The sequence below is a fragment of the Hyperolius riggenbachi genome, chromosome 2 (assembly GCF_040937935.1).
Source record: "Hyperolius riggenbachi isolate aHypRig1 chromosome 2, aHypRig1.pri, whole genome shotgun sequence".
Lineage (NCBI taxonomy): Eukaryota > Metazoa > Chordata > Amphibia > Anura > Hyperoliidae > Hyperolius > Hyperolius riggenbachi.
Genome location: NC_090647.1, coordinates 522284529 through 522310290, shown reverse-complemented (window position 1 = coordinate 522310290; position 25762 = coordinate 522284529). Strand labels below are relative to the sequence as shown.

At 44.8% G+C, this 25762-nt stretch overlaps 1 protein-coding gene across 1 annotated transcript in view; it reads left to right on the top strand.

Moving 5' to 3' along the window:
- ADAMTS5 (ADAM metallopeptidase with thrombospondin type 1 motif 5) overlaps positions 1-25762 on the top strand; it is a 143907-nt gene that overhangs the window by 101976 nt on the left and 16169 nt on the right. The window contains exons 4-7 of the mRNA XM_068270594.1: positions 2418-2701; positions 3186-3369; positions 19902-20077; positions 23441-23616. Of these exons, the coding sequence (XP_068126695.1) occupies positions 2418-2701; positions 3186-3369; positions 19902-20077; positions 23441-23616 (820 nt within the window). The remainder of the gene's footprint in view (positions 1-2417; positions 2702-3185; positions 3370-19901; positions 20078-23440; positions 23617-25762) is intronic.

The window sequence follows — 25762 nt, the reverse complement described above, 5'->3', positions numbered from 1 at the left end:
GTCAGCACGGTTCTGTTTTGGAAATTACAGCAGCCTGTTTTCACATCGGCCTTCTCGTACGCCACCAAACAGGCTGTCTTCATGTTGCGGTTTACACGCTGCCATTTCTCTTTAGCATACCGGCGGCGGCGCCCGGTTCGGAAGGTACGATGCCAGCGGCGGGCACAACCGCCTGAGCCCCCCGTGGACCTTTGCAAAGCGGCGTTCTTTGAGAATCACCTGACCTGCTGTGGATACCGGTGGGACGCTTGTTAGTGGACTTCTTCTTTTTTTTTTCTTTTTTTTCCCTTTGCTCAAAAATGCTGACAGTCATGAAGCCTCACTTAAAAAAGAAATAAATAAAATAATAAAAAATAATAGAAAAAAAAAGACTGTTGCTGCCAGAGATATGGGAAGCATTAGGGCAGGCCTTTTCCCACAGCAAGACTTTAATATTGAGCGTTGTGTATGACTGTACTAAGTCTGTTTATTGATTTCAGCCTACTGGCACTGGGATCTCTCTCTCTGATTTCTTGTTCTCAATAAAATACATATATTGCTTAAACATTCCCTTGGAATCCATTACTGGCGTGTTTAAATGCGTCTCTCTCTCTCCCTTGGCAAAACTGTTTCCTTTTTCATTACTGAAAACTGAAAAGGGCTTCCTGTTTCGCAGACTCTTATTGGAAAGAAGCAGTGGCTGTGCTGGAGCTTGTATATAGAAGGTCTGCAGGTGCTTAGAGAGTGCGTTAAAGCTGGTGTTTTTATATGCATTTAATAGAGCATTGTCCTCTATGAGATATACAATAAAATGTTTTGGAGAAAATAAAAACAGTGGTAGTGTTTGCAGAAAATAAAATTAAATGTACCTGTTGTACCAATTCATTTTCCTGCGGTAATCTTCAATAACTGCTCTCTCCTTCCTTTATTTTAACATTTTTTTATTTCCTATTTGTTACATTTCCCAGCTTCTAATTAGTACTGCTGTAATGTGTATGTATGGCCACTGGTCACTAGGGGGCAGTGTGAGACAATAACAGAGGATTTCTGCTTTCAGTTTTATATTTTCTGCTAGTAGAGAGAGATCAAAGCATTCCAAGAATTTACAGCCCAATGATTTCTGCGGAGGTCAAAAGCAGTGTACTTATCTCAAACGAGATAATTCTATTGAAGTTGCTAATGGGTTAAAGGACAACTGACCACCTGGGAGGGATATGAAGGCTGCCATATTTATTTCCTTTTAAACAATGCAAATTGCCTGGTTGTCCTGCTGATCCTCTGCCTCTAATACTTTTAGCCATAGACACTGAACAAGCATGCAGTTCAGGTGCTCTGACTGAAGTCTGACTAGATTACCCACATGCTTGTTTCAGGTCTGTGAATCAGACAATACTCAACATGCATAAACAATCAGCAGCATACTAGGCAACTGGTATTGTTTACTAAGAAATAAATGTGGCAGCTTCCATGTCCCTCTAAGGTCAGTTGATCTTTAACTCATCCAGGAGTTCCCCTTAACTGAACTGGTAGCAGGTCTAAAGAACCCCTTTATTAGTTTATTTGCATAGTTTGTGATGCGTGCCTTTTGTGTAGATACTTAAACCTGATGAAATGTGCTTGACGAAATGTGTTGCATTTTTTTTTTTTTGCTCAATAAGTATTATGACTAAAATATCCATTATTTGTTTTCCATCAGGAGGTAAGTAAATGTACTTGAAGTCCTTTTTAGATTTTTTTTTTTTTACCAAGAGTGTCTCCAAATATGTACAGATCCATTTGTGGTTAAAGGGTACCTGAACTGACATGTGACATGATGATATAAATGTGTATGTGCAGTGCCAATCATGTATATAATTAGGCTGTATTACCTTTTTTTTTCTCCCTGAAAGAGTTAAACATTCAGGCATGCTATTGTCAGTTTCTCTATAGTCGCGGTCTAGTCGGACTACAGCGTAGCCCTAACTCATAAGAAATTACAGCCATAAAACTCTTGCCCAGCAGAGAACAGCTACTGAGAGCAGGGTATCGGGAAAAAAAAAAGGTCAATAGTTCATAGACTTGGACATTGAACTGTGTCAGACTGTGTGAAAGATTTAGAAATCCAGCAGAGACAGTAAAATATTTAAATCCTAAGTTTTAAGCTTTTAAAAAGAAAATAACACAGTAAGATTTTTAAAAAGTTATTTTTAGGAGTAGAAGACTAGATATAATTGTTTATCTCATCAGTTTATCTTAAGTTCAGGTTCCCTTTAAGAGGCTTTTTTATACTAAGAAGAAGATAAAACAAATCTGCCTTTGTACTTGAGTGATATCTGGGTATTATAATTAGTGTCCATTGTAATATTCCATATTCCTTCCTAAACAAGAAAACTAAACCATAGTTGGCCAGGCAGAAGAGTGTTTCCCACTGTCTAACAAAATCATTATCTACATTGCAGGTAACTGTCTGCTAGATCAACCGAGAAATCAGATTCTGGGACCCGAGGAGCTTCCTGGGCAGAGTTATGATGCTGTCCGCCAGTGCAAGCTTGCCTTTGGGCCCACGTACACCGTGTGCCCGGGCATGGATGTCTGCTCACGTCTCTGGTGTGCAGTTGTCCGTCAAGGTCAGATGGTGTGCTTAACCAAGAAGCTGCCAGCGGTGGAGGGAACGCCTTGCGGAAAAGGAAGAATATGTATGAACGGCAAGTGTATCGACAAGGCCAAGAAGAAGTTCTACTCGGTTAGTGTCCTGTTTTTGTATTCCATTCAGAGTTCCCATTGCAGCCGTAGCTAGGGGGAAGCAGCCCTTAGACTGCAGGGGTGCCCAGAGGTGTGGGAAGGCCCCAACTACTAAGCTACACTTGAGTGTGAAGATTTTGATGGCCAAACTTGTTTTATGGCCCTTGTATGATAAACCCCCATGTTGTGAGGGTCACCAAGAGAGGCAAGGAAAATCTTGCTGGGTCAAATTTGGGGGGGGGGGGGGTGGATTGGATCCATGATTTGGCAGCCTCCATATCTCCCTCGGTTCAGGAGTACTTTAAAGGACCAGTAAGCTGGACTTGGAAGAAAGGCGGTTACTTGTTACATGAACTTTCTGTTTAATTAACAATTGTTATTTACGTTTGGCGGTAATGAACATATGAACATATCAGGCCCAGAAATGCAGCCAAGCCTCAGTTGTACTTCTGTTGTTTATAATGTCATCTTAATTTTCACTGTAGATCCCAAGCCATGGAAACTGGGGCTCTTGGGGCCCCTGGGGCCAGTGTTCCCGGACATGTGGAGGTGGAGTTCAGTTTGCCTATCGTCAATGTAGTAACCCCGCCCCATTAAACAGCGGAAGATACTGCACGGGGAAACGTGCTCTCAGCCGATCGTGCAATGTCACTCCGTGTCCATCGAATGGTAAGAAATGATCTTCTTTATGTCCTTTTTCACCTAGCATGAAATGTTGGCGCCTGCGGCTAATGGACGATTTGGGTGCCCTGTTGGTGCTAATGCAAATACCAACTATAAGGCAGGGGCAAATCCAGGATTTCCAAGGGGGGGGGGGGGGGAGGGGTTCCTGAAAGTGGTGTGTGGGCGTGGCCAAAATATGGTGTGGGTGGAGCCAAATACTAGCAGTTTCTAGGCTAAATTGCACCCAGGGTGAGGGCGTAAAATGTGCCCCCAACGTGGAGACAGGTATAGGTGCCCGCAGTATAGGTAGCAGTATAGGTAGCCAGCTGTAGGTCCCCCCCCCCAGTATAGGTAGCCCATATAGTTGCCCCCAGTATAGGTTAGATAGGTATATGCCCCCCAGTATAGGATAGATAGGTATATGCCCCCCAGTATAGGTTAGATAGGTATATGCCCCCCAGGATCGATTAGATAGGTATATGCCCCCCAGTATAGGTTAGATAGGTATATGCCCCCCAGGATAGATTAGATAGGTATATGTCCCCCAGTATAGGTTAGATAGGTATATGCCCCCCAGTATAGGTTAGATAGGTATATGCCCCCCAGTATAGGTTAGATAGGTATATGCCCCCCAGTATAGGTTAGATAGGTATATGCCCCCCAGGATAGATTAGATAGGTATATGCCCCCCAATATAGGTTAGATAGGTATATGCCCCCCCAGTATAGGTTAGATAGGTATATGCCCCCCAGTATAGGTTAGATAGGTATATGCCCCCCAGTATAGGTTAGATAGGTATATGCCCCCCAGTATAGGTTAGATAGGTATATGCCCCCCAGGATAGATTAGATAGGTATATGCCCCCCAGTATAGGTTAGATAGGTATATGCCCCCCAGTATAGGTTAGATAGGTATATGCCCCCCAGGATAGATTAGATAGGTATATGCCCCCCAGTATAGGTTAGATAGGTATATGCCCCCCAGTATAGGTTAGATAGGTATATGCCCCCCAGTATAGGTTAGATAGGTATATGCCCCCCAGTATAGGTTAGATAGGTATATGCCCCCCAGTATAGGTTAGATAGGTATATGCCCCCCAGTATAGGTTAGATAGGTATATGCCCCCCAGTATAGGTTAGATAGGTATATGCCCCCCAGTATAGGTTAGATAGGTATATGCCCCCCAGGATAGATTAGATAGGTATATGCCCCCCAGTATAGGTTAGATAGGTATATGCCCCCCAGTATAGGTTAGATAGGTATATGCCCCCCAGGATAGATTAGATATGTATATGCCCCCCAGTATAGGTTAGATAGGTATATGCCCCCCAGTATAGGTTAGATAGGTATATGCCCCCCAGGATAGATTAGATAGGTATATGTCCCCCAGTATAAGTTAGATAGGTGAAGGAAGGTGCCCCTGTGTGGGGAGAAGATTGCCCGGGGGAGAAAAGACAGAATAAAATGATGGAGGCGCCAGCTGCGCCAATAAGGGATGCGGGAGCCGGCTTTATTCCTCGCTCCCTCCCTCCCTCTGAATGCCCCCACCTGCGGTGAATGTGTGCCCGGCTCCCCCATGAGTGTGTGCGCAGCGGAGCGGTAGGTCCTCTTACCGCAGATCAGGCGCACCAGCAAGTCTCTCTGCTTCCTGTGACGTCATGGTAAACAGGAAGCATGAGACTCCAGTTGCTGGTGCGCCTGATCTGCGGTAAGAGGACCTACCGCTCCGCTGCGCACACACTCATGGGGGAGCCGGGCACACATTCACCGCAGGTGGGGGCATTCAGAGGGAGGGAGGGAGCGAGGAATAAAGCCAGCTCCCGCATCCCTTATTGGCGCGGCTGGCGCCTCCATCATTTTATTCTGTCGTCTCTCCCCAGCCGGCCGGGCCATGCTGCAGCCCCACTTCCGGTCTCGGTGCAGGGGGGTGTTCTAGACACCCAGAACAACCCCTTCCGTGCGCCACTGTAAGGTGCCCAATTAGCGTATTGAAAATTACAGCAGAACATTTTTATCGTATTTAACATTAGAATGTAATCGTTTTTTACATTTTTAATGTTACTATTTAGAAATTATTTTTATTTATTTATTTAAGTATTTATATAGCGCCGACATATTACGCAGCGCTGTACAGAGTATATTGTCTTGTTACTAACTGTCCCTCAAAGGAGCTCACAATCTATTATTATCATTTTTGAAAGTTATCAATTTGACATTTATCATTTTCAGTATTATAAGGTTATAAAGGGTTTAAGGTTAGGTGTCAGGAAGGGGATTTTAGGGTGAGGCGTCAGGAAGAGGTGTTTTAGGGTTAGGTGCCAGGAAGGGGGGGTTTAGGGTTAGGCATCAGGAAGGGCGTTTTAGGGTTAGGTGTCAAGAAGGGGGGTTGTAAGTTTAGGCGTCAGGAAGGGGGCGTTTTAGGGTTAGGCGTCAGGAAGGGTAGTTTTAGGTATAGGAGTCAGGAAGGGGGTTTTAGAGTTAGGCGTCAGGAAGGAGCAGTTTAGGGTTAGGCGTTAGGAAGGGGGGTTTTAGGGTTAGGTGTCAGGAAGGGGCGTTTTAGGGTTAGGTGTCAGGGAGGGGGGGGGGGGTTTAGGGTTAGGTGTCAGGGAGGGAGTTATCGGGTTAGGTGTCAGGGAAGGGGGTTATAGGGTTAAGCATCACGAAGGTGGGTTATAGGGTTAGGTGTCAAGAAGGGGCATTTTAGGGTTAGGTGTCAGGAAGGGGGGTTTTGGGGGCCAGTAAGGGGGTTTTAGGGTAAGGTGTCAGGAAGGGGGGTTTAGAGTTAGGTTGTGCCATGATGTCGTCATGCAAGCACAACAATTGGGGAATGTGATGGAAGCAGAGGGGCCAAACAAGGCACTTAAGGGACAGCAAAGCTGCTAAAGTACAAGCTCAGTTAAATCACCTTGGCAAATAAGTGTAAGTTTACATCACATACTGATGTCAGGACACACATTTATTGTTATTGTTATTAATATTGTTATTTAGTATTTAAATATCGCCAACATTTTCTGCAACGCTTGACAATCTTGTCACTGACTGACCCTCAGAGAGGCAATCTAATCCATCATAGTCTAGGGCAGGAGTGTCAAACTCATGTACAACGTTAACCGAAGTAAAACGGTTTTGACCTTTGGGGGCCAACCTCAATGTCTAATGACCATTGACCACCTCCCTACATTGTAAAGTTCCCTGTTGTCAGAATCCCCCCTTCCTCCTCTCCCCTATACAGTTATCTGGTGATCTAGGGCTTCACCTCCAATATAGCTACCCTGGTGGTCTAGAGTGGGCCAAACATAATGCAAAGTGGGGATTTTGCCCATGGGCCAGAGTTTGACTTGTATAGTCTAGGGCCAAATTAGGGGAAAGCCTCGATATGTTTTTGTGATGTGGGAGGAAACTGGAGGGCCCAGAGTAAACCCACGTAGAGAAGGGAAGAACATACAAACAGATAGTGTCCTGGCTGGGATTTTCTGCAAGGTGAAAGTAGTATCCACTACTATGCCACCATGTTGTATCAATGTATCACCCACACCCACCCTGATATATTAAAACGTTCTTGAGCCCAAATCCCCACTGACAAATCTGGGCAAGTTCTGAGCTGTAAGCTCCACCTATGGTAAGATTTTCCATTCTGTCCAGGCAGCATGCATACTGGAGCATTGCAGGAGTGATTTGTGCCAGATACAGAGAGGATGTTATTCGGCATGCAAGTGCCTATTATCTGCAGAAGGGGTCTGATGTACACTTTTATGCATAATAACGCAATTAATATGTAGGGGACTATTACACAGGCAGGCTTATTACAGAGGCAGCACAAAGAGCATTGATGGTGGACAATATAAGAGGCTTCACCTTTCAGTGATTACAGCAGAGTAAACGAGGATTCCTGATTGGTTCCTGTTGGATAATGTAATTTGTAAAATGTTTGTTTGCCTTGTTATAAAAAAGCACAAACTAAACATTTAATATTATCAGTAACTGTAAGAATGGTTCCAGACTGCTGTTTAAAGGACCTCTGTTGCAAAAATCTTAACATTTGAAATATATGTAAACATATACAAATATACCTAGGAGGGTGATTGGGGTAGAGGAACCATAGGGGTACAGGGTAATTAACCATTGGACACAGGTTTCTCCCCCATGGGTGGCCATATAATATATGGTACACATGTGAATGGGGCCCCTTTGTTTTGGGACATCTACACAATTGTATGTTGTTTAAATAGAAGCCCATTGACCTCAGAATGTCACTATATTCACATATGAAATAGATGTTTAATAAGTGAAGTAGATATCCAGGTGGAAAGTAATAAAAATTGTGATTCACAGGTGAATTACCAGGGGGTCATCTCCATGCACGTAGAGTCAGATGGGGCTTTGATCAATAGATGAGCCATTCTATAGAGGTTGGATGAAGCAGCTAGAAGTGAGAAGGAAGTAGAAAAATTATGTATAAATTCCAAATCTTAATTGTAAATCCAAATTGTGTTTTTATGTGTATTGAATGTAAAATAGGAGCAGTTAAGCAGTTGTCCAGTAGAGGGTGTCACTGAAGGAGATACATGGCTGATGTAAGATCAAGGGCCCACTGATGCGGAAACTGAACTGAAGCGCACGGCGTGATGGCCGATGCGCTTCAGCACATGCTAATTAGTACTTGATGACGTGGACACACGCGACCTACGGGTCGCGTTGGAGTCAGCGTAGGGGGCAATTGGTATAAAGGACGTCGGACGCTCCAGTGACGTCAGCCTCTGATGAGTCCTTGACGGACGAAACGCGTAAGGCGGAGCTTGGAGCGCCTGACGTCACTGGGAGCAAACTGGGGAACGCGAGCCGGCTACAAGCTACACACGAGCGGAAGCGCCGCAGCGGAGACGGGACGCCGAAACCGCATTGGAGGTGACACCCCAAGGCTCATATAGGCATGATATGCGTATAACCTATCCATATGACGTGAGTGCATCTTAGCGCAGGGCATTGGCTGCTAATGTTTTACGGTTTTACGCTATGTTGGCCTTGTTGTTTTATTGTGATTTTAAGAGGAATCTGGATTAAACTCTTTTGAAGATTCGAAGCTGCTAGTTCGTTGGCTTATTGATTCATGTGAGAGACCCACCTGAAAAGTGAGGTGGATTACATCTGGTGAGCCTGCATTTTTGAAGGGGTTGTGGCAATTATTACACTAAGTGTGGAGCACGTGTGGAGCACCATAAATCACCGGGGTGTCAGTGTAACAGTGTAACAGTAATGCACTATGTACAGGTTTTTATCCTGCAGGTTGTGATATGAGAAGAGGAGCGCTGTCTGCATATATATGAATAGACTGGTCTGTGGATTGATGATAGCGAAGACTCTGAACTTATTGTGGACACATTTATTAACCAATTTTAGGAAAGCTGAGTGGGTGGGCGCATTCTGTACTATTATAATTATATATACAAATAAGAAGCACGTTTCTTCCCGAGTAAAATGAACCATAAATTACTTTTCTCCTATGTTGCTGTCACTTACAGTAAGTAGTAGAAATCTGACATTACCGACATATTTTGGACTAGCCCATCTTCTCAGGGGGGGGGGGGGGGTTCTCAGGGTTTTCTTTATTTTTAAAAGCACTTAGTGAATGGCAGTTGCTCCATCCAACTGCCAATAAAGTGTACAGTGAGCCGGGAGGCTTTCCAGCATTTTTGTATAAATCTTTTTCAGGGAATGTCTTTATAAAGAATAAAGGCCATGCTGAGAATCCCCTATGGAGAGACGGACTAGCCCAAAAGCTGTCGGTAAGGTCAGATTTCTACTACCTACTGTAAGTGACAGCAACATAGGAGAACAGTCATTTATGGCTCATTTTACTCTGGAAAAAAAGAGCTTCTTATTTGTATGCGTTTTAAATTTCAAGATTTTCGTGACAGTTCCTCTTTAACCTATTTTGGTTCCTGGACGTAGAAACTACGTCCAGGAACCATGTGCGCTCCCGGCCCGCGGTTCGTTAGCCAGGCAATCAGTGAATCGGGCTACGGTGCCCGATCACTGATTCCTCTCCCCCGCTGAAAAAGCGACAGCTTCTCTCGGAAGCTGTGCCTTTTCTGGCTGTTCCCTCCCCGATGCGTCACTCTAAGCGTGTGTTACGCTTAGAGTGACGTCATGTAAACAAACTCATGGCCGCCATCTTGTGGCCAAAAAGTAATACTACAACTGAAAATAAAAAAAAATGAAAATCAACACACATTTACATTACAAACCTATTGTTTACCTCCCACCCTCCCAAAACTACCCAAATAAAATGTTTACTATAAAAAAACAAAAACATTACAATAAAAAAAAAACATGTAAATATTTACCTAAGGGTCTAAACTTTTTAAATATCAATGTAAAGATGAAATATTTCTATATTTTTTTTTTATTTTAAACTTGTAAATAGCGATAGATGCAAAACGGAAAAAATGCACCTTTATTTCCAAATAAAATATTGTCGCCATACATTGTGATAGGGACATAATTTTAACGGTGTAATAACCGGGACATATGGGCAAATACAATACGTGAGTTTCAATTATGGAGGCATGTATTATTTTAAAACTATAATGGCTGAAAACAATGATTTTTTCCGTTTTTTTCTTATTCTTCCTGTTAAAATGCATTTACAGTAAAGTGGCTCTTAGCAAAATGTACCCCCCCAAAGAAAGCCTAATTGGTTGCGGAAAAAACAAGATATAGATCAGTTCATTGTGATAAGTAGTGATAAAGTTATAGGCTAATGAATGGGAGGTGAACATTTCTCACGTGAAAACGACGGAACCTGAATGTGTTAAAATACCTTCTAGTTTTATCACAAGCTTATTTAAAGTGATACTCTGCTTTAAAGTGACACTGAAGTGAAAAAAAATGTATGATATAAATAATTCTATGTGTAGTACGGATAATTAATAGAACATTAGTAGCAAAGAAAAGAGTCTCCAATTTTTATTTTCAGTTATATAGCTTTTTTTAACATAGCATTATTCTCTAATATATGAAGTTTACACAATACGCAGCATTTTAACCACTACCCCTCCCCCGGGATGAGTAACTACGTCCCAGCAAAATCCCATAACTGCTTGCATGGACGTAGCTATTACGTCCCTCCCCGCCGCGCGTTCCCGCTCGCTGCCCCCCGCATAAAATTTAAAATACATGTGTACACATACTGTACATATAGGAAGTACATTTCTTCCAGAGTAAAATACACTATACGGCTAGTTCACACTACAAGTGCTTTTTAAATACTAGAGATACTAGAGAAATGCTCTTGCTAATGCAATGCTATGGGGGATTTTTACAAAATCACATCGCTCCAGTGTGAACACACACATAGGATAACATCAGCAGGAGCTTTTAAACAAGGCCGGTTCTAGCTACCATGGGGCCCTGGGGCAAAAGTAACCTTGGGGGCCCCCTTGACAACCCCCCTTTTAACCAAATCACCCTCAGAACCCCTGAGCTGGCTGCCAGGCCTAATCCAATCCCTGCGCTGTCACACAATATCATTAGGTGTCTATCATATGTCCCCTAAAAATCATTTTTGGGGTTCTCATTATTCACCTTCTTTATCTATGGAGAGTTGACACACAGCCTCCCCACTGTCATGGGTCACCATAGTTGGAGGGGAAGAGGGACACCTTGGGGAGGGGGGGGGGCACAGGCTTTGGGGCCCCCTTTGCCTCTATGGAAGCGTCGGCCCTGCTTTTAAAATCACAAAGTGCTTAGAAAAGCTCTTGCAGTGTGAAAAAGCCCTAAATTACTTTGCTAGCCCTGTAGCTGTTGCTTGCAGTAGCTAGTAAAACCCTAACAGATTCAATAGGTTTTGGACTAGTCTACCTCCTCATGTAGGATTCTTAGGGTTTCCTTGCCTGCCTCCCCATTTGCGCACTATTTTGGCAGTTGGACTGAGCAACTGCTGTTCAGCGAGTCATTTTGAAAATAGAGAAAACCCTGAGAATGCCCTGTGAGGAGATGGACTAGTCCAAAACCTCTCAGTTCCGTCAGATTTTTACTGCTTACTGTAAGCGACAGGAACATAGTAGAAGAGTACCGTATTTTTTGCACTATAAGACGCTCCTGACCATAAGACGCACCTAGGTTTAGCAGACAAAAGCCAGGGTAAAAATATGTACTAAAGCTGGTGCATCCATGATGAAGGGGCATCTTGTGTATTATGCCTCTTTGTAACTAATACCCCATGTACTTCTTGTGTCTCCCTGTGTCCTCCTCTGTCCCCCTTGTGTCCTCCTTGTCTTCATCTATGCCCCTTTGTGTCCTCCTTGTGTTCTCCTCTATGACACTTTGTGTCCCCCTGTTTCCTCCTCTATGCCCCTTTGTGTCCCCCTGTGTCCTCCTCTATGCCCCTTTGTGTCCTCCTTGTGTCCTCCTCTGTGCTCCTTTGTTTTATCCTGGTGTCCTCCTCTATGCCCCTTTGTGTCCCCCTTGTGTCCTTCTCTATGCCCCTTTGTGTTCTCCTCTATGCCCTTTTGTGTCCCCCTTGTGTCCTCCTCTATGCCCCTTTGTGTTATCCTCTATGCCCCTTTGTGTCCCCCTGTGTCCTCCTCTATGCCCCTTTGTGTCCTCCTTGTGTTCTCCTCTATGCCCCTTTGTGTCCTCCTTGTGTCCTCCTCTATGCCCCTTTGTGTCCTCCTTGTGTTTTCCTCTATGCCCCTTCGTGTCCTTGTGTTCTCCTCTATGTCTCTTTGTGTCCTCCTTGTGTTCTCCTCTATGCCCATTTGTGTCCTCCTTGTGTTCTCCTCTATGCCCCTTTGTGTCCTCCTTGTGTCCTCCTCTATGCCCCTTTGTGTCCTCCTTGTGTTCTCCTCTATGCCCCTTCGTGTCCTCGTGTCCTCCTCTATGCTTCTTTGTGTCCTCCTCTGTCCCCCTTGTGTCCTCCTTGTCTTCATCTATGCCCCTTTGTGTCCTCCTTGTGTTCTCCTCTATGACCCTTTGTGCCCCCCTGTTTCCTCCTCTATGCCCCTTTGTGTCCCCCTGTGTCCTCCGCTATGCCCCTTTGTGTCCTCCTCTGTGCTCCTTTGTTTTCTCCTGGTGTCCTCCTCTATGCCCCTTTGTGTCCCCCTTGTGTCCTTCTCTATGCCCCTTTGTGTTCTCCTCTATGCCCCTTTGTGTCCCCCTTGTGTCTTCCTCTATGCCCCTTTGTGTTCTCCTTGTGTTCTCCTTTGTGTCCCTATGTGTCCTCCTCTATGCCCCTTTGTGTCCTCCTTGTGTTCTCCTCTATGCCCCTTTGTGTCTTCCTTGTGTTCTCCTCTATGCCCTTTTGTGTCCTCCTCTGTGCTCCTTTGTTTTCTCCTGGTGTCCTCCTCTATGCCCCTTTGTGTCCCCCTTGTGTCCTTCTCTATGCCCCTTTGTGTTCTCCTCTATGCCCCTTTGTGTCCCCCTTGTGTCCTCCTCTATGCCCCTTTGTGTCCTCCTTGTGTTCTCCTCTATGCCCCTTTGTGTCCTCCTTGTGTTCTCCTCTATGCCTCTTTGTGTCCTCCTTGTGTTCTCCTCTATGCCCCTTTGTGTCCTCCTTGTGTTCTCCTCTATGCCCCTTTGTGTCCCACTGTGTCCTCCTCTATGCCCCTTTGTGTCCTCCTGGTGTCCTCCTCTATGCCCCTTTGTGTCCACCTTTGTCCTCCTCTGCATGGGCACAGTACAGGGAGTCCCCAGCATTGCGGCAGGTTGGAGGTTTCGTATTGGCAGGCGTTCACAAGTCAGGAACTCTCTGTATCTGGACTATAAGACTCAGTGACTTTTTTCCTCACTTTTGGGGGAGAAAAATGTACTTCCTATTGAAATTTTACAATTTTCCGCAATAGTCGTCCTTTAATAACTCATAAACTTAGATAAAAGAACGGCTTTACCGTAACAGAAATATGGAAGTGGAACAGATTGCTGTAATAACATATCACTCTGGATTATCACAGGGAAAACATTTACACCAGACATCTACAGCAGCACAGATAAAACAGTCTAATAAATAAAGCAAACAATCGTACGTCGCGTTCCTTTCCTGTCGGATGCCAAAGCCAGAGTGTGGCGGGAGCTCCTCGCGACTCGCTATAAATGACACTCTGCTGTAAGAGGAGGAGATATTATAATATATGATGTAACATTATCACAGCGGTGAGAGCGGGACCCTGCTGGGAACTTCTCGGCGTTAATAGAGAATGTTCTACAATCTCATTTGCGTCTACATTCGGCGCGCACCGTTCAGCTATCAGAGGATATGAGACGTATGGCACCTGGAAGATTCATTTCCCCAGAAAAATAATCATATGCAAACCACAGAGAATAAATGTCACATTAAAAAGATTAAAAAAAACAGCTACACTGAAGGAAATAAAGTAACATGGTAGCGTTTCCAAGAGGGCCTGTCATATATGTAGACTATGAAAAAAATATAGGGAATAATGTTATAACTGGCGCTAGACTTATACATACAACATGGTGTAAAAATAACACCATTAACAGAATGAGAATGCAGTGTAAATGTTATACAATACAAAACATCATGCTTCAAATGAATATTGCATGTGACACACACAATCACAGCGTATACAGATCGTGCGGATATGAGGCGATACCCCTACTGGAAATTGTGTAATAACCAAAATGACAAATGGAATTATTTCAAATTGAAGCCGGTTTAACCTGTTGGGTTGTGGTGGGGATGCAATATTCCTGCCGCCGCCCACCACAATGCAGTAAATGAAAAAAAATGACAAACAGATCATGTGCCAAAAGGGTCATATGCATAGCACCACCCCCACTCAGTGACATACAACCTGCCAGGCAAGAAGTAAGTCACTGGGATTGCCGTCGGGGTGCCCATGCACACCACAATGCACCGCACTCTGTCATTTACACAACATTGTAAATGGCGGAATACAATAACTGTGCACAGAAGGAATACAATACCTGTGCATGGAAGGTATACAATACCTGTGCACAGAAGGAATACAATACCAGTGCATGGAAGGTATACAATACCTGTGCATGGAAGGTATACAATACCTGTGCATGGAAGGTATACAATACCTGTGCATGGAAGGTATACAATACCTGTGCATGGAAGGTATACAATACCTGTGCACAGAAGGAATACAATACCAGTGCATGGAAGGTATACAATACCTGTGCATGGAAGGTATACAATACCAGTGCATGGAAGGTATACAATACCTGTGCATGGAAGGTATACAATACCTGTGCATGGAAGGTATACAATACCTGTGCATGGAAGGTATACAATACCTGTGCATGGAAGGTATACAATACCTGTGCATGGAAGGTATACGATACCTGTGCATGGAAGGTATACGATACCTGCGCACAGAAAGAATACAATACCTGTGCACAGAAAGAATACAATACCCGCGCATGGAAGGAAAACAATACTTGAACACGGAATATGTACGGTACCTGTGCAGTGATGGGGTACAATACCTGTGCATGGAAGGAAAATAATACCTGTACATAGAAAGAATACAATACCTGTTTCGAAGAAGGTATACAATATCTGTGCACAGAAGGAATGCAATACCTGTGCACAGCAGAAATATAATACCTGTGCATGGAAGGTATACAATACCTGTGCATGAAAGGAATACAATAACTGTACACAGAAGAAATTCAATACCTGTGCACAGAAGCAATACAATACATGTGCACACAAATAATACAATACCTGTGCATGGAAGGAATGCAATACCTGTGCACAGCAGAAATATAATACCTGTGCATGGAAGAAATGCAATATCTGTGCACAGAAGAAATGCAGTACCTGTGCATGGAAGGTATACAATACTTGTAAAAAAGCCTGCCCATTAAAAAATGGGAACTAGGGTATGGGCGCTAGGCTACGGGCGCCCCCCCCCAGTAACGGGAACGCATATGCAATCCGCTCGCCCATCCCCCACCGCTGTCTGCAGTATATGCACACAGGGAGATGTTGCTTGCTTGGCAGTTGGAACAAGCTGTTATTTCCCAGAATGCAATGAGGTTCACAGACAGCAAACTGTCAGGTCTGGAAGTACAGACACCGGAGGACGCAGAGACACAGGGGTTTTATTATATAGGATGTGCATGGAAGGAATACAATACTTGTGCACAGTAGGAATTCAATACCTGTACATGGAAGGAATACAATACTTGTGCACATAAGAGATACAATACCTGTGCATGGAAAGAATACATTACTTGTGTAGGAAAGGACTACAATACTTGTCGCCTTTGTACCTGAAATTTCCTATTATGAGAAATAAACAACTCAGAAATGATCTATAACTTCCTGTCTTTCCGAAATGATTGCTTAAGCCAGAGACCGCGCTGGATAGCTATAACAGAATTAGCCTGAATTAATTGGATTATCCATTGACGGCTTTGCTTTATGTACTGCCATGGCATCGGGCCACAATGGCAGATGAGGAAAGAATCTTGATGGCAATTGTCCACGGGAATTTTTTTATTTTATTTTCCAAGTTTGAAATGATTTGAGTTGGGGGAGGTTTAGAGTCATGTAGGGTGATTTCACTGCAACTTCCCTCCAGTTTTTGCTTCTTAGCAGATGTGAGTCATTTACATTCTGCATTGCGCATTTTTCTGTTGTTTGGATCCTGCGAGTTCCTTTTCATTCCATCCATTATAAGTGCGTTGTTTTGTTTTTGTAATTGTGTGAGTTTTGTTTTGTTCCTGCATGTGATGCGCTGTAGCAATTGCACTTTACTTAAAAGGAAAGTTTTGTAAAAGGAGACTTTCACCTGTAAGACTTTTTTTTTCAATTTATTTCTTTATTTCTTTTTTTAAGTGCATATTGCCTGGCTGTTGTTCTCATCATCTGTCTTTAAAGTGTGCTTAAAGGGACCCTGATCAGACCTGTTAAAAGCAAATCGGCACTTGCCTGGGGCTTCCTTCAGCCTGTCGTGGGCCACTGCGCCTGTGTGGGCTGTCAGCACACTCGTCTTGATCTTGTGCACGTCACCGTAAGCCTCCTGCGCATGTGTGCACCGTGCATGTGCAAGAAGGCTTACGGGGACAGGAGCGTGATCGAGTCAGGTGCGAAGATGGGCCGCGCAGACGCAGTGGCTCTAGACTTCATCTGAAGTCCCACACAAATGCGGCCGCCAGCGGGATCACGGATGGGACCCAGAGGGCGGGACCTCGCGGCCTACAGGGGCCTGGAGAAAGCCCCAGGTAAGCACCAATTTGCTTTTAACAGATCTGCTCATGGTCCCTTTAAATCAGGGGTCTCAAACTCGCGGCCCGCGGGCCATTTGCGGCCCTCAATACAATCATTTGTGGCCCTCGCCGGCAAAAGCTTCCTTATAGTTCGCTTCAGTGCTCCCAAGTAATCCGCCGCATCCCCGCCGCTAAACGAGGGCTGCAGAGACCCCAAATCGCCCGGGGGGCAATTCGCCTGCATTTCCTGGAAGGGGCAGAGCTTTCAGCTTCAGTTCTGCCCCTACTGATGTCAATCACCGCAGGGAATGTGTGCATGCATGCGTACGCGTTCGCTGCTAGTAAACAGAGCGGGGATCCGTTAACAGCCTGCCAGCTGCGATCTGAGCTGGCAGGCTGTGATTAAAAAAAGAAAAGCAAATAAACATTTGTACAGCGCTGCGATCTAGAGCTTTGGAAGTCTTCAGGAGCCATGTCCTCCCACGTCCTCCCGAAAACAGGCGGCTCCATACTGCACGTGCGCGAGTGCGCAAGAGAGGGCGCTCGCGCATGCGTAGTATGGAGCGGCCTGTCTTTGGGAACACTCGGGCTTCCAAAGCCTCCCTTTGGCGGCAGAAACAGCACCAAATTGGTCAGCTGCTGCTATGGGAGAGCCAGCGATGTAACGTGCACCGGGAGAGGAGAGGGAAGGCTCATTAAGACCCAGAGCCTTCCCTATCCTTAGGTAAGTATCTGTTGTTGTTTTTTTAGAGTACAGTTCCCATTGACTTTAAAAGGAAATAAATATGGCAGCCTCCATATACCTCTCAGTTCAGGTTCCCTTTAAGTATGTGACATTTTTTTCCTCCTGGGTTTTCCTCTTTTTTGCCTGTAAACAGACTGGTTGCTTGACAACAAACGCAAGTAAGCAAGATGAGCACAGGCCCACTTAAATAGAATTCTTCAAGGCTGGAGTGCTTTGGAGAACCTGCGGGCAGAGGGAACCTGGGCTGGAATGTATACTACGAATTGCCTGCTATTGCCTGGCAAACATTCACAGCGATTTCTTGATTATAACGGAGCACAGCAAGGACTGGTAAACAGTTTGTAAAATAGCATTTGTGTTACCGCAGTGATGTGTACAAACCAGAGATGAGAAATGCTGGTAATGAATGAGGGTTGTGCTAGATGTATTACAGAATGTTCTCAGCTCAGCGGGCGCATCTATCTGAACTACATGATGCAATATCATTCCCTGCTATCACCCAAGTGCCTGCTCTAATAGCAGACATCTTTTAAAGAGACTCTAAAGTCTCCCTAAAATGAGGTTTTTATTTTAAAAACCTCATTACCATTATTGTCTCTCATAAAACGATGCAGAACCATGGCTAAAAAACCCCTCAGTCGCCCCAAACTCACAGGATACAATCGTGGGCTCCTTCCGCATAGAGGTAGCACAATCAGCCCGGATCGCCACCTCTCCCCCGCCCCTCTCAGTCTTCCTTCACTGAGAGGGGCGAGGGAGAGGCGGAGATACGCGCTGATTGACGAGCATAGAGGCGGCAGCAAAATCCACGACCAAGAAAGTCGTGGATTTTGCCTGCCGTGTGCCCCCTTGAGTTTCGGGTGATCGATGGGGTTTTCAGCCGCGGTTCTGCGGCGTTTTAAGAGAGACAATGATGTTAATGAGGTTTTTAAAATAAAAACCTCATTTTAGGGAGACTTCAGAGTCTCTTTAAGGCCTCTTGCACACTGCAAGTGATTCCGATTCAGATTCCGCTTTTTAATCAGTTTTTACATCCGATTCAGATTCTGATTTGCAGTTTGCTCCCTGCACACTGCAAATCGGAATCTGAATCTGATGTAAAAACAGATTAAAAAGCGGAATCTGAATCGGAATCGCGTGCAGTGTGCAAGAGGCCTAAAGTGGTATTATATTCCCAAAAACGAACATTTCAGTAACTACTCTTAGTTACATAAAATAACATTTTAAAGCAATCCCACACATTCTCTGTTTGTAAAAATGTATACTTTTACTACAGAGAGCAGTACAAGATAGCTTATCTTTGTTTCATCGGCAAAGGCAGATGGCACTGTCTTGGTTTTTATTCTGTTCCCTCCTCCCTCCCTCTGCTGAACAGACACATTTCCCTGGCAACTGCTGAATCACTTCACCTGAGGGAGGGGGCAGATTGAAGGCACATGCCTCAGAGAGCTTCAGTCAGCAATGATTACGTTTACCGATGAGACAGAGATAAGCAACCTTCTCTGAAGTGAAAGCATTAGTTTTTTACACACAGAGAGTGTGTGAGATTGCTTTCAAATGTTCTTTTATAGACTAGTGCCACGCCTCCTTCTTTGTCCAGACGGGCCATCTCAGGCGTCGTTTTAACAAGTATGACCACCATGAGTTCCCTTTAATGGTTCAGCACGCTGACCTCCTCTACCCATAACAATAATGACCACAAGATAATCTGCTCAAGAGGGGGGCTGTATTGGGAGGGAAGGAGGGTTAGGGTAATAGTGGTCCCACAGCCTAGGCCCACCTGCAACTGCTGGGACTGCCCCCCCCCCCCCCAGCAGCTAGTTTAGTTAGTAGTTAATGGGGGTTCACCAGTCGTCGCGATATTGTTACCGCCCTGCACCCGACCAAGTCCTTGCATCCAAGATTTCCCAGCATTCCTGTTGAACCCCGTCAACCGATTTCGGCCATGTTGCAGTATCAGTTCTCCTCTGATTTGATAAAATCATTGGATCGAAAGGTTGATTGGCCCACAAAATTGAGTGATGTAAGCATATTCTAAAACCTCATACACAAATTTGTTTTTGGGTCATCTCAACCTACAATCAACCAGGTGTACCCAAGTGACAAGTGTGTACTAACCTCTAATCTACATACAAACTTTATATTACTATGGCTCAGATTGATCATTAGTGATAGCTTAAGGGGACAATTTAACATCGACTACTGTACAGACACAATGCTGGGCCTTCTGCTAAGCAGCCTGCTGTTCCATGGAGAGGGAAGACCATGGAGAGGGGAAACCACATGGCTAGTGGAAGTGATCGCAATTTTCTAGGCAACAGTCTGCACGTAGGCATAGCTTTATAAAGAAATGGCACAGAGAGATGAGAATTCTGGGTATGAGTCACGCTAAGCTATTCCCCGGTGCCATGGTTTTCAAAAACTTCACTTAAAAGTTAAGGACTTCACTTAAAAGTTGAGGACACTTGAAGACTGCAGTTATAAGATATTATTTAATAGCACTTAGTTACAGAACAGGCATCTGCTACTTAGATTTTTGAACTACAGGGAAGTTACTCTTTTAACTTTTCACTCCTTTTTACTTTTGAAGCCAAATCGTTCCGGCAGCAGCAGTGTGAGGCCAGGAATGGATACCAGACCGACGCTAAGGGTGTGAAGACATATGTTGAGTGGGTTCCTAAGTATGCCGGAATACAGCCTGGAGACGTCTGCAAGCTCATATGTCAGGCCAAAGGAACGGGATATTATGTGGTCTTTTCCCAAAAGGTAATGGTTTATTTATGTAGATTTTTTTTTCTTCTTTATCTTTAGGGAGTTTCCAGTTTCTGAACATTGCTGGCATGGACAACTGAAGTGAGAAGAATATGGAGGCTGCCATATTTATTTCCTTTTAAAGTAAACCAGAGATGAACGCTTTGGCACAAAATAAACATATCCCCAATAGATTTTACAAAATAAATACTATACGTGGTATTTCCGCTGCTCTGGTGTGCCGTTTTTTTGTGTTTTGTTTACTAAAACTCCATGCAAAACACAGTTCATCAGAAAAGCATATTATTTGGTGGGCTGTGTGCAAAATGAAATCACCATTTCTAAAAATCTCTTATGACTAACAAATATAGATTAAAAAAAACATGGTTCAATATACCAAATCTCATTCCTCAGCAGCAGCAGCTCCTCCCATCTCATCACAGCTCTATGTGATGCTGTGAGTATACGGAACAGGAAAACAGAGCCAGAAGGGGGCAGGCTTGGGCTTGAAAAGACATCAGAGAAGACCGACTTAGCTAAAATGATTTCTGAGCAAAGCCGGACTGAATGCTCAGTCGGGGATTTTATCAGGGCTATGACAAGCAGGCTGAGCAGTGAAGGATGAAACAAAGAGCAGGGTAGGTGTTTTCTCTAATGTCCCCACTGATATATATGGTAAAATACATGAGGGTGCTTCGTCTCTGGTTCACTTTAAGCAATACCAGTTGCCTGGCTGTCCTACTGATCTGTTTGGCTGCAGAAGTGTCTGAATCACACCAAAAACAAGCATGCAGATAATCTTGTCAGATCTGTCAATAATGTCAGAAACACCTGATCTGCTGCATGCTTGTTCAGGGGCTATGGCTAAAAGTAATAAAAGCAGAGGATTGGCTGGACAGACAGGCATCTGGTATTGCTTAAAATGAAATAAATATGGCAGCCTCCATATCCCTCTCACTTCAGTTGTCCTTTAAGATCTTGAACCTGAGGCCATCATAAAAGCTATTTTATTGTTACCAATGTGAACATTTTTATAGACAAATGTATACAGCTGCCTATTTGGCTGTACTGTTTTTTTTATTTTTCAAAAACCTCAATAAAAACTATTTAAACATAAGATCTTGAACCTGAGGACTGGCACCTATCCAGTGTGGGGAAGGTGAGTATCTGACAGCACATAGAGTCGCCTAGGCATTCAAGCATTAGCTCTGCTCCAGTGCTCCAAGATAAATAACATTTTTTATTTTTCATTTTCTCCTGGCGGACTCAAAACACCCGAGCTGTAGCCATTAGGGGCTCGCTCAGTAGGCAGTAGTAGTGTTATGGAGTCTAGCCCAAGGCCTCCTTACTGAATAGGTGCTGGCTTACTGAACAGGAAGAGCCAAGATTCCCTGGTCTCCTGTGTCATAGGCGGAACCCTTAGCCATTACACTATCCAGCCACCACTTTAGAGTGAATATCTATGGATCAGTAATGAGCCCATTATGATTCACACAAAGACTATAAATGGCATTCGATGCACTGCTGCAGTCCTATAGTGGCAGACAGCTGCTTATATGTGCCAGTGATTATAGCCAGATGATGAGCTAATTTTACAGTGAGAAGATGATCCGATATTGGAAGGGGGCCAGCCATAGGTGCTTCCATATTAGTCACATCGCAGATGTACTTTCATACATGCGAGTATAGAAAGAAAAATCATTCCAGACTGCAGAAAGTCTGATGGCACTATTTCATGGTGGTAGGGCCGTTTCTAGTTGTTTTGTCACCTCAGGCAAGAAGTCCTTTGTCACCCCATCCCCTCCCCCCCCAAACACCCACACACTAGAGAATATAAACTATATGCCGGATACGGTGGATGCATAAAACAAGGACTCCCTGAGTTACAAACAACCCGCTGATCCTGTCACATGTCATTATACACCCCCTTCCTGCACTCCCCCAGTCCAGTGTGTAAATGCAGAATAGTAGGAGTTGTGCTCTCACCTCTCCGCTGGAGTCCAGTGCTGTGCTTTCGCCAGTCCACTCACCCTAGTGCCCTGCATCTCCTACCGCAAGTAGCGCGATTACTGGTGACATGAGGACAGTGAGGTGCCAGCAATAGAGGGAGCAGGAGACAGACAGGTTGATTGCACAGGCACAGCATTGGACTCCGACAAGGAAGGAGGCACAGGGGTCAGATGGACACATGGGGGAAGGGGGGGGGCAGAGGTGACACGGGGGACTGAAGGAGGCACAAGCACCTGTGGGGGCATGGCTTTGCTTGGGAGGCATCGCTTTATTTGGGGGTGGGGCTTAATCAGGGGCATGGTGCCGCCCCAGGACCAATGGCACTCCAGGCGCGTACGTTAAAAAAGGGCGCCGGGAAAAAAGGGCGCAGGGTTTTAAACGATAAGCGTGAATAACGTTTAAAAAAAAATTGTGCTACATTTCGTTTAAAAATAATGTTTTATAAAGTTATAAATCATTAAATAATGTGTATGAAATCGGCAATTGTAAAAACGTTAATCTTCCCTGTTTAAAAAGTGAAATTTATAATAACGTTTTATAAAACATTAATAAGAATGTTACTAAAGCTATACCTAACCATACTCTCACACAGAACCCTCCCTGTACCTATCCCTAACCCCTAGACCCCCCTGGTGGTGCCTAACCCTAAAAAACCCCCCTGGTGGTGCCTAAACCTAAGACCCCCCTGGTGGTGCCTAAACCTAAGACCCCCCTGGTAGTGCCTAAACTTAAGACCCCCCTGGTGGTGCCTAAACCTAAGACCCCCCTGGTGGTGCCTAAACCTAAGACCCCCCTGGTGGTGCCTAAACCTAAGACCCTCCTAGTGATGCCTAAACCTAAGACCCCCCTGTGATAAGCATTAATAACGTTTGTTAATAAAAAATATTGTGCGGTTTTTCGTTTAAAAATAATGTTTAAAAAAAAATTGTACGGTTTTTCGTTTAAAAATAATGTTTTAAAAAAATACTGTACTGTTTTTCGTTTAAAAATAATGTTTAAAAAATTATAAATCATTAAATAATGTGTAAACATGAGAAGCAGTTATAAAACATTAAAAGTCTCCGGGCGCCGCTTTTAAAACGTTATTTTTCTCCGGCGCCCTTTTTTCCTGTTGGGCGCCCATTAAATGATATTTATTATGGGAGTGAATGGCGGCGCCCTTTTTGTCCACCTGCCTCATGCGCCCAAATTTCCTGCCTCCCTCCAGGCAATTGTCTGTAATGCCTTTGCTTAAAAACGGCCCTGTATGATGGATATAATGGTGCAGCACTCTGGTATAGTCTCTATAAAACTGCCCTTGTTCTGTACACATATGCAGAGCTGGGAAGGTCCGGGTTTACAGTGACGCTGTTGTGTTTTGTTCCGCAGGTGACCGATGGCACTGAATGTAGGCCTTACAGCAACTCTGTGTGCGTAAAAGGAAAGCCTGTGCGCACAGGATGTGACGGGATCATCGGGTCCAAGCTGCAGTTCGACAAATGCGGAGTATGCGGAGGTGACAATTCCAGCTGCACTAAAGTAATGGGGACCTTCACAACCAGGAGGTAATGATCTTCAGAGGATTGTAGCTACTTCAATGCAGCCTGTGTGGTCTTTCTGCTGAGTGTATCTTGTTTCCTAACAAGAGGAATATGGAGGCTGCCATCCTCATTCTCTAATAGACATGCCAGTTTCATTGACTTATGTGCTGAAGCTATGCCCAGCCCCATTTTTAGTGGTGCAGCAGCAGGAAGAGGGGGGGTGCAGTGGTGGGAGGAAGCGCAGGCCATTGCAGACTGTGCAGGCAACAGTAACTCACCTGCCAGGGATCCACATGCTTCATATCTTTTTCTTCTTCCGGCCGTTGCTTTGGTAACAGCGCCCCTTGTGGGGACATGCTCCTATATCATCAAAGGGGGCACTGTTATCAAGGATATGGATACCAAGAAGGAAGAAGATTTGCAGCACCTGTATCCCGGAGAGGGGAGTTACTTTTGTGAAGGAGGGAGGGAGCAAGGGGGGCCTCTCTTGATACCTATACTGTGGGAGCGGAGGAAGCTCTCTGGCTCCCTATATAGAGGTCCTGCTCAGGCGTCATTCAGCACTACGAATCCTTAAAGAGACTCTGTAACATGAAAAACATCCCCTGGGGGGTACTCACCTCGGGTGGGGGAAGCCTCGGGATCCTAATGAGGCTTCCCACGCCGTTCTCTGTCCCACGGGGGTCTCGCCGCAGCCCTCCGAACAGCCGGCGACTGTGCCGACTGTCAGTTCAATATTTACCTTTGCTGGCTCCAGCGGGGGCGCTGTGGCGACTTTCGGCACGGAAATAGACGGAAATACTCGATCTCCGTCGGGTCCACTCTACTGCGCAGGCGCTGGAAACTTGCGCCTGCGCAGTAGAGCAGACCCGACGGCGATCGGGTATTTCCGCCTACTTCGGCGCCGACAGCCATCAGAGCGCCTGCGCAGGAGCCAGGAAGGTAAATATTGCGTCACGGCTGTACGGAGGGCTACAGCGAGACCCCCGAGGGACGCAGGACGGCGTGGGAAGCCTCATTAGGATCCTGAGGCTTCCCCCACCCGAGGTGAGTACCCCCCAGGGGCCGTTTTGTCATTACAGTTCCTCTTTAACAACCTCAGAAGTCCAAGCATGATCAATCAACAGCTGCTGTACACATAGAAAGATTGTCGCCTGAAATGGTCATTATTGGCTATTAGTTGATGGTTACCACATGTGTGTGCGTAGCTTATAGATTCAAACTTGTCAGTTGAGACCCAGGCAGCAGCACAAATATCACATGCAGGTAATGCAGCCACTGGAGATGCATTCTTCCAATAGTCTAGGACTTCTAAACAGGAAGAGGCCTATAGGAATCATGGGAGGATAACTTTTACACTCGCTTTTTCATGTAGCCGATAACTTGATAAATCTATCTGATCAGGGGAAGTAGGCAGCATGGCAGACTGTGTTTTCCTATATATCTGTGACTTGTGTGATCACAGCCATCTGGGGCAGCAGGAAGGCTCCTGAGATGAGATTTGACAGCAACAAACAGTCCATGCTATTACAAAAGTAATAAACAGGAGATGAGGTTATCTGTCAAGGGACACATTCCATCTGTCCAGGTGATGGAATCCAATCATACAACCTGAAAAATAAAACTGGAATTGGGGTTTAAAATAAGAGTATTTTCCAGTTGGGTGAAAAATGAGGAAGACTTAATATTTTATTTATTTTGTATTTATTAAGCACTGAAATCTTCTGCAGCGTTTTGCAAACTTTAAAGTCTTAAAGCTGTATAGGTTGTATTCAACAAACTAAAATTACCAGAAGTGATGTAGGTTGCATTGTGCGCATAGTGCGTGAGTGACCTAGGTAAGTTAGTGACCTCGTGAGTGACTTAGTGACCTAGGAGGTGCACTTTGTGCACAACATGTGCTATATTAAAGTGTTATCTGAGGTGAACTTTTACTCATTGCATATTTGTGTTCCTTTCCTATTGTTTATAGGGCATTCCTCAAGCCAAATACTTTTTTGTTTTTGTCTTAATACTCTAATTTCCTATAAATGAAAAAAGCCACGCCCACAAGTTTTCAGAGAGCCTTGGCAGTAGCAATGGCTCATGGGAGCTCAGTCTGGGCAGGAGGAGAGGGAGGTGTTACTAGCCATTGATTTCAGAGGCAGACGGGAGTACGGAGGAGGAGGGG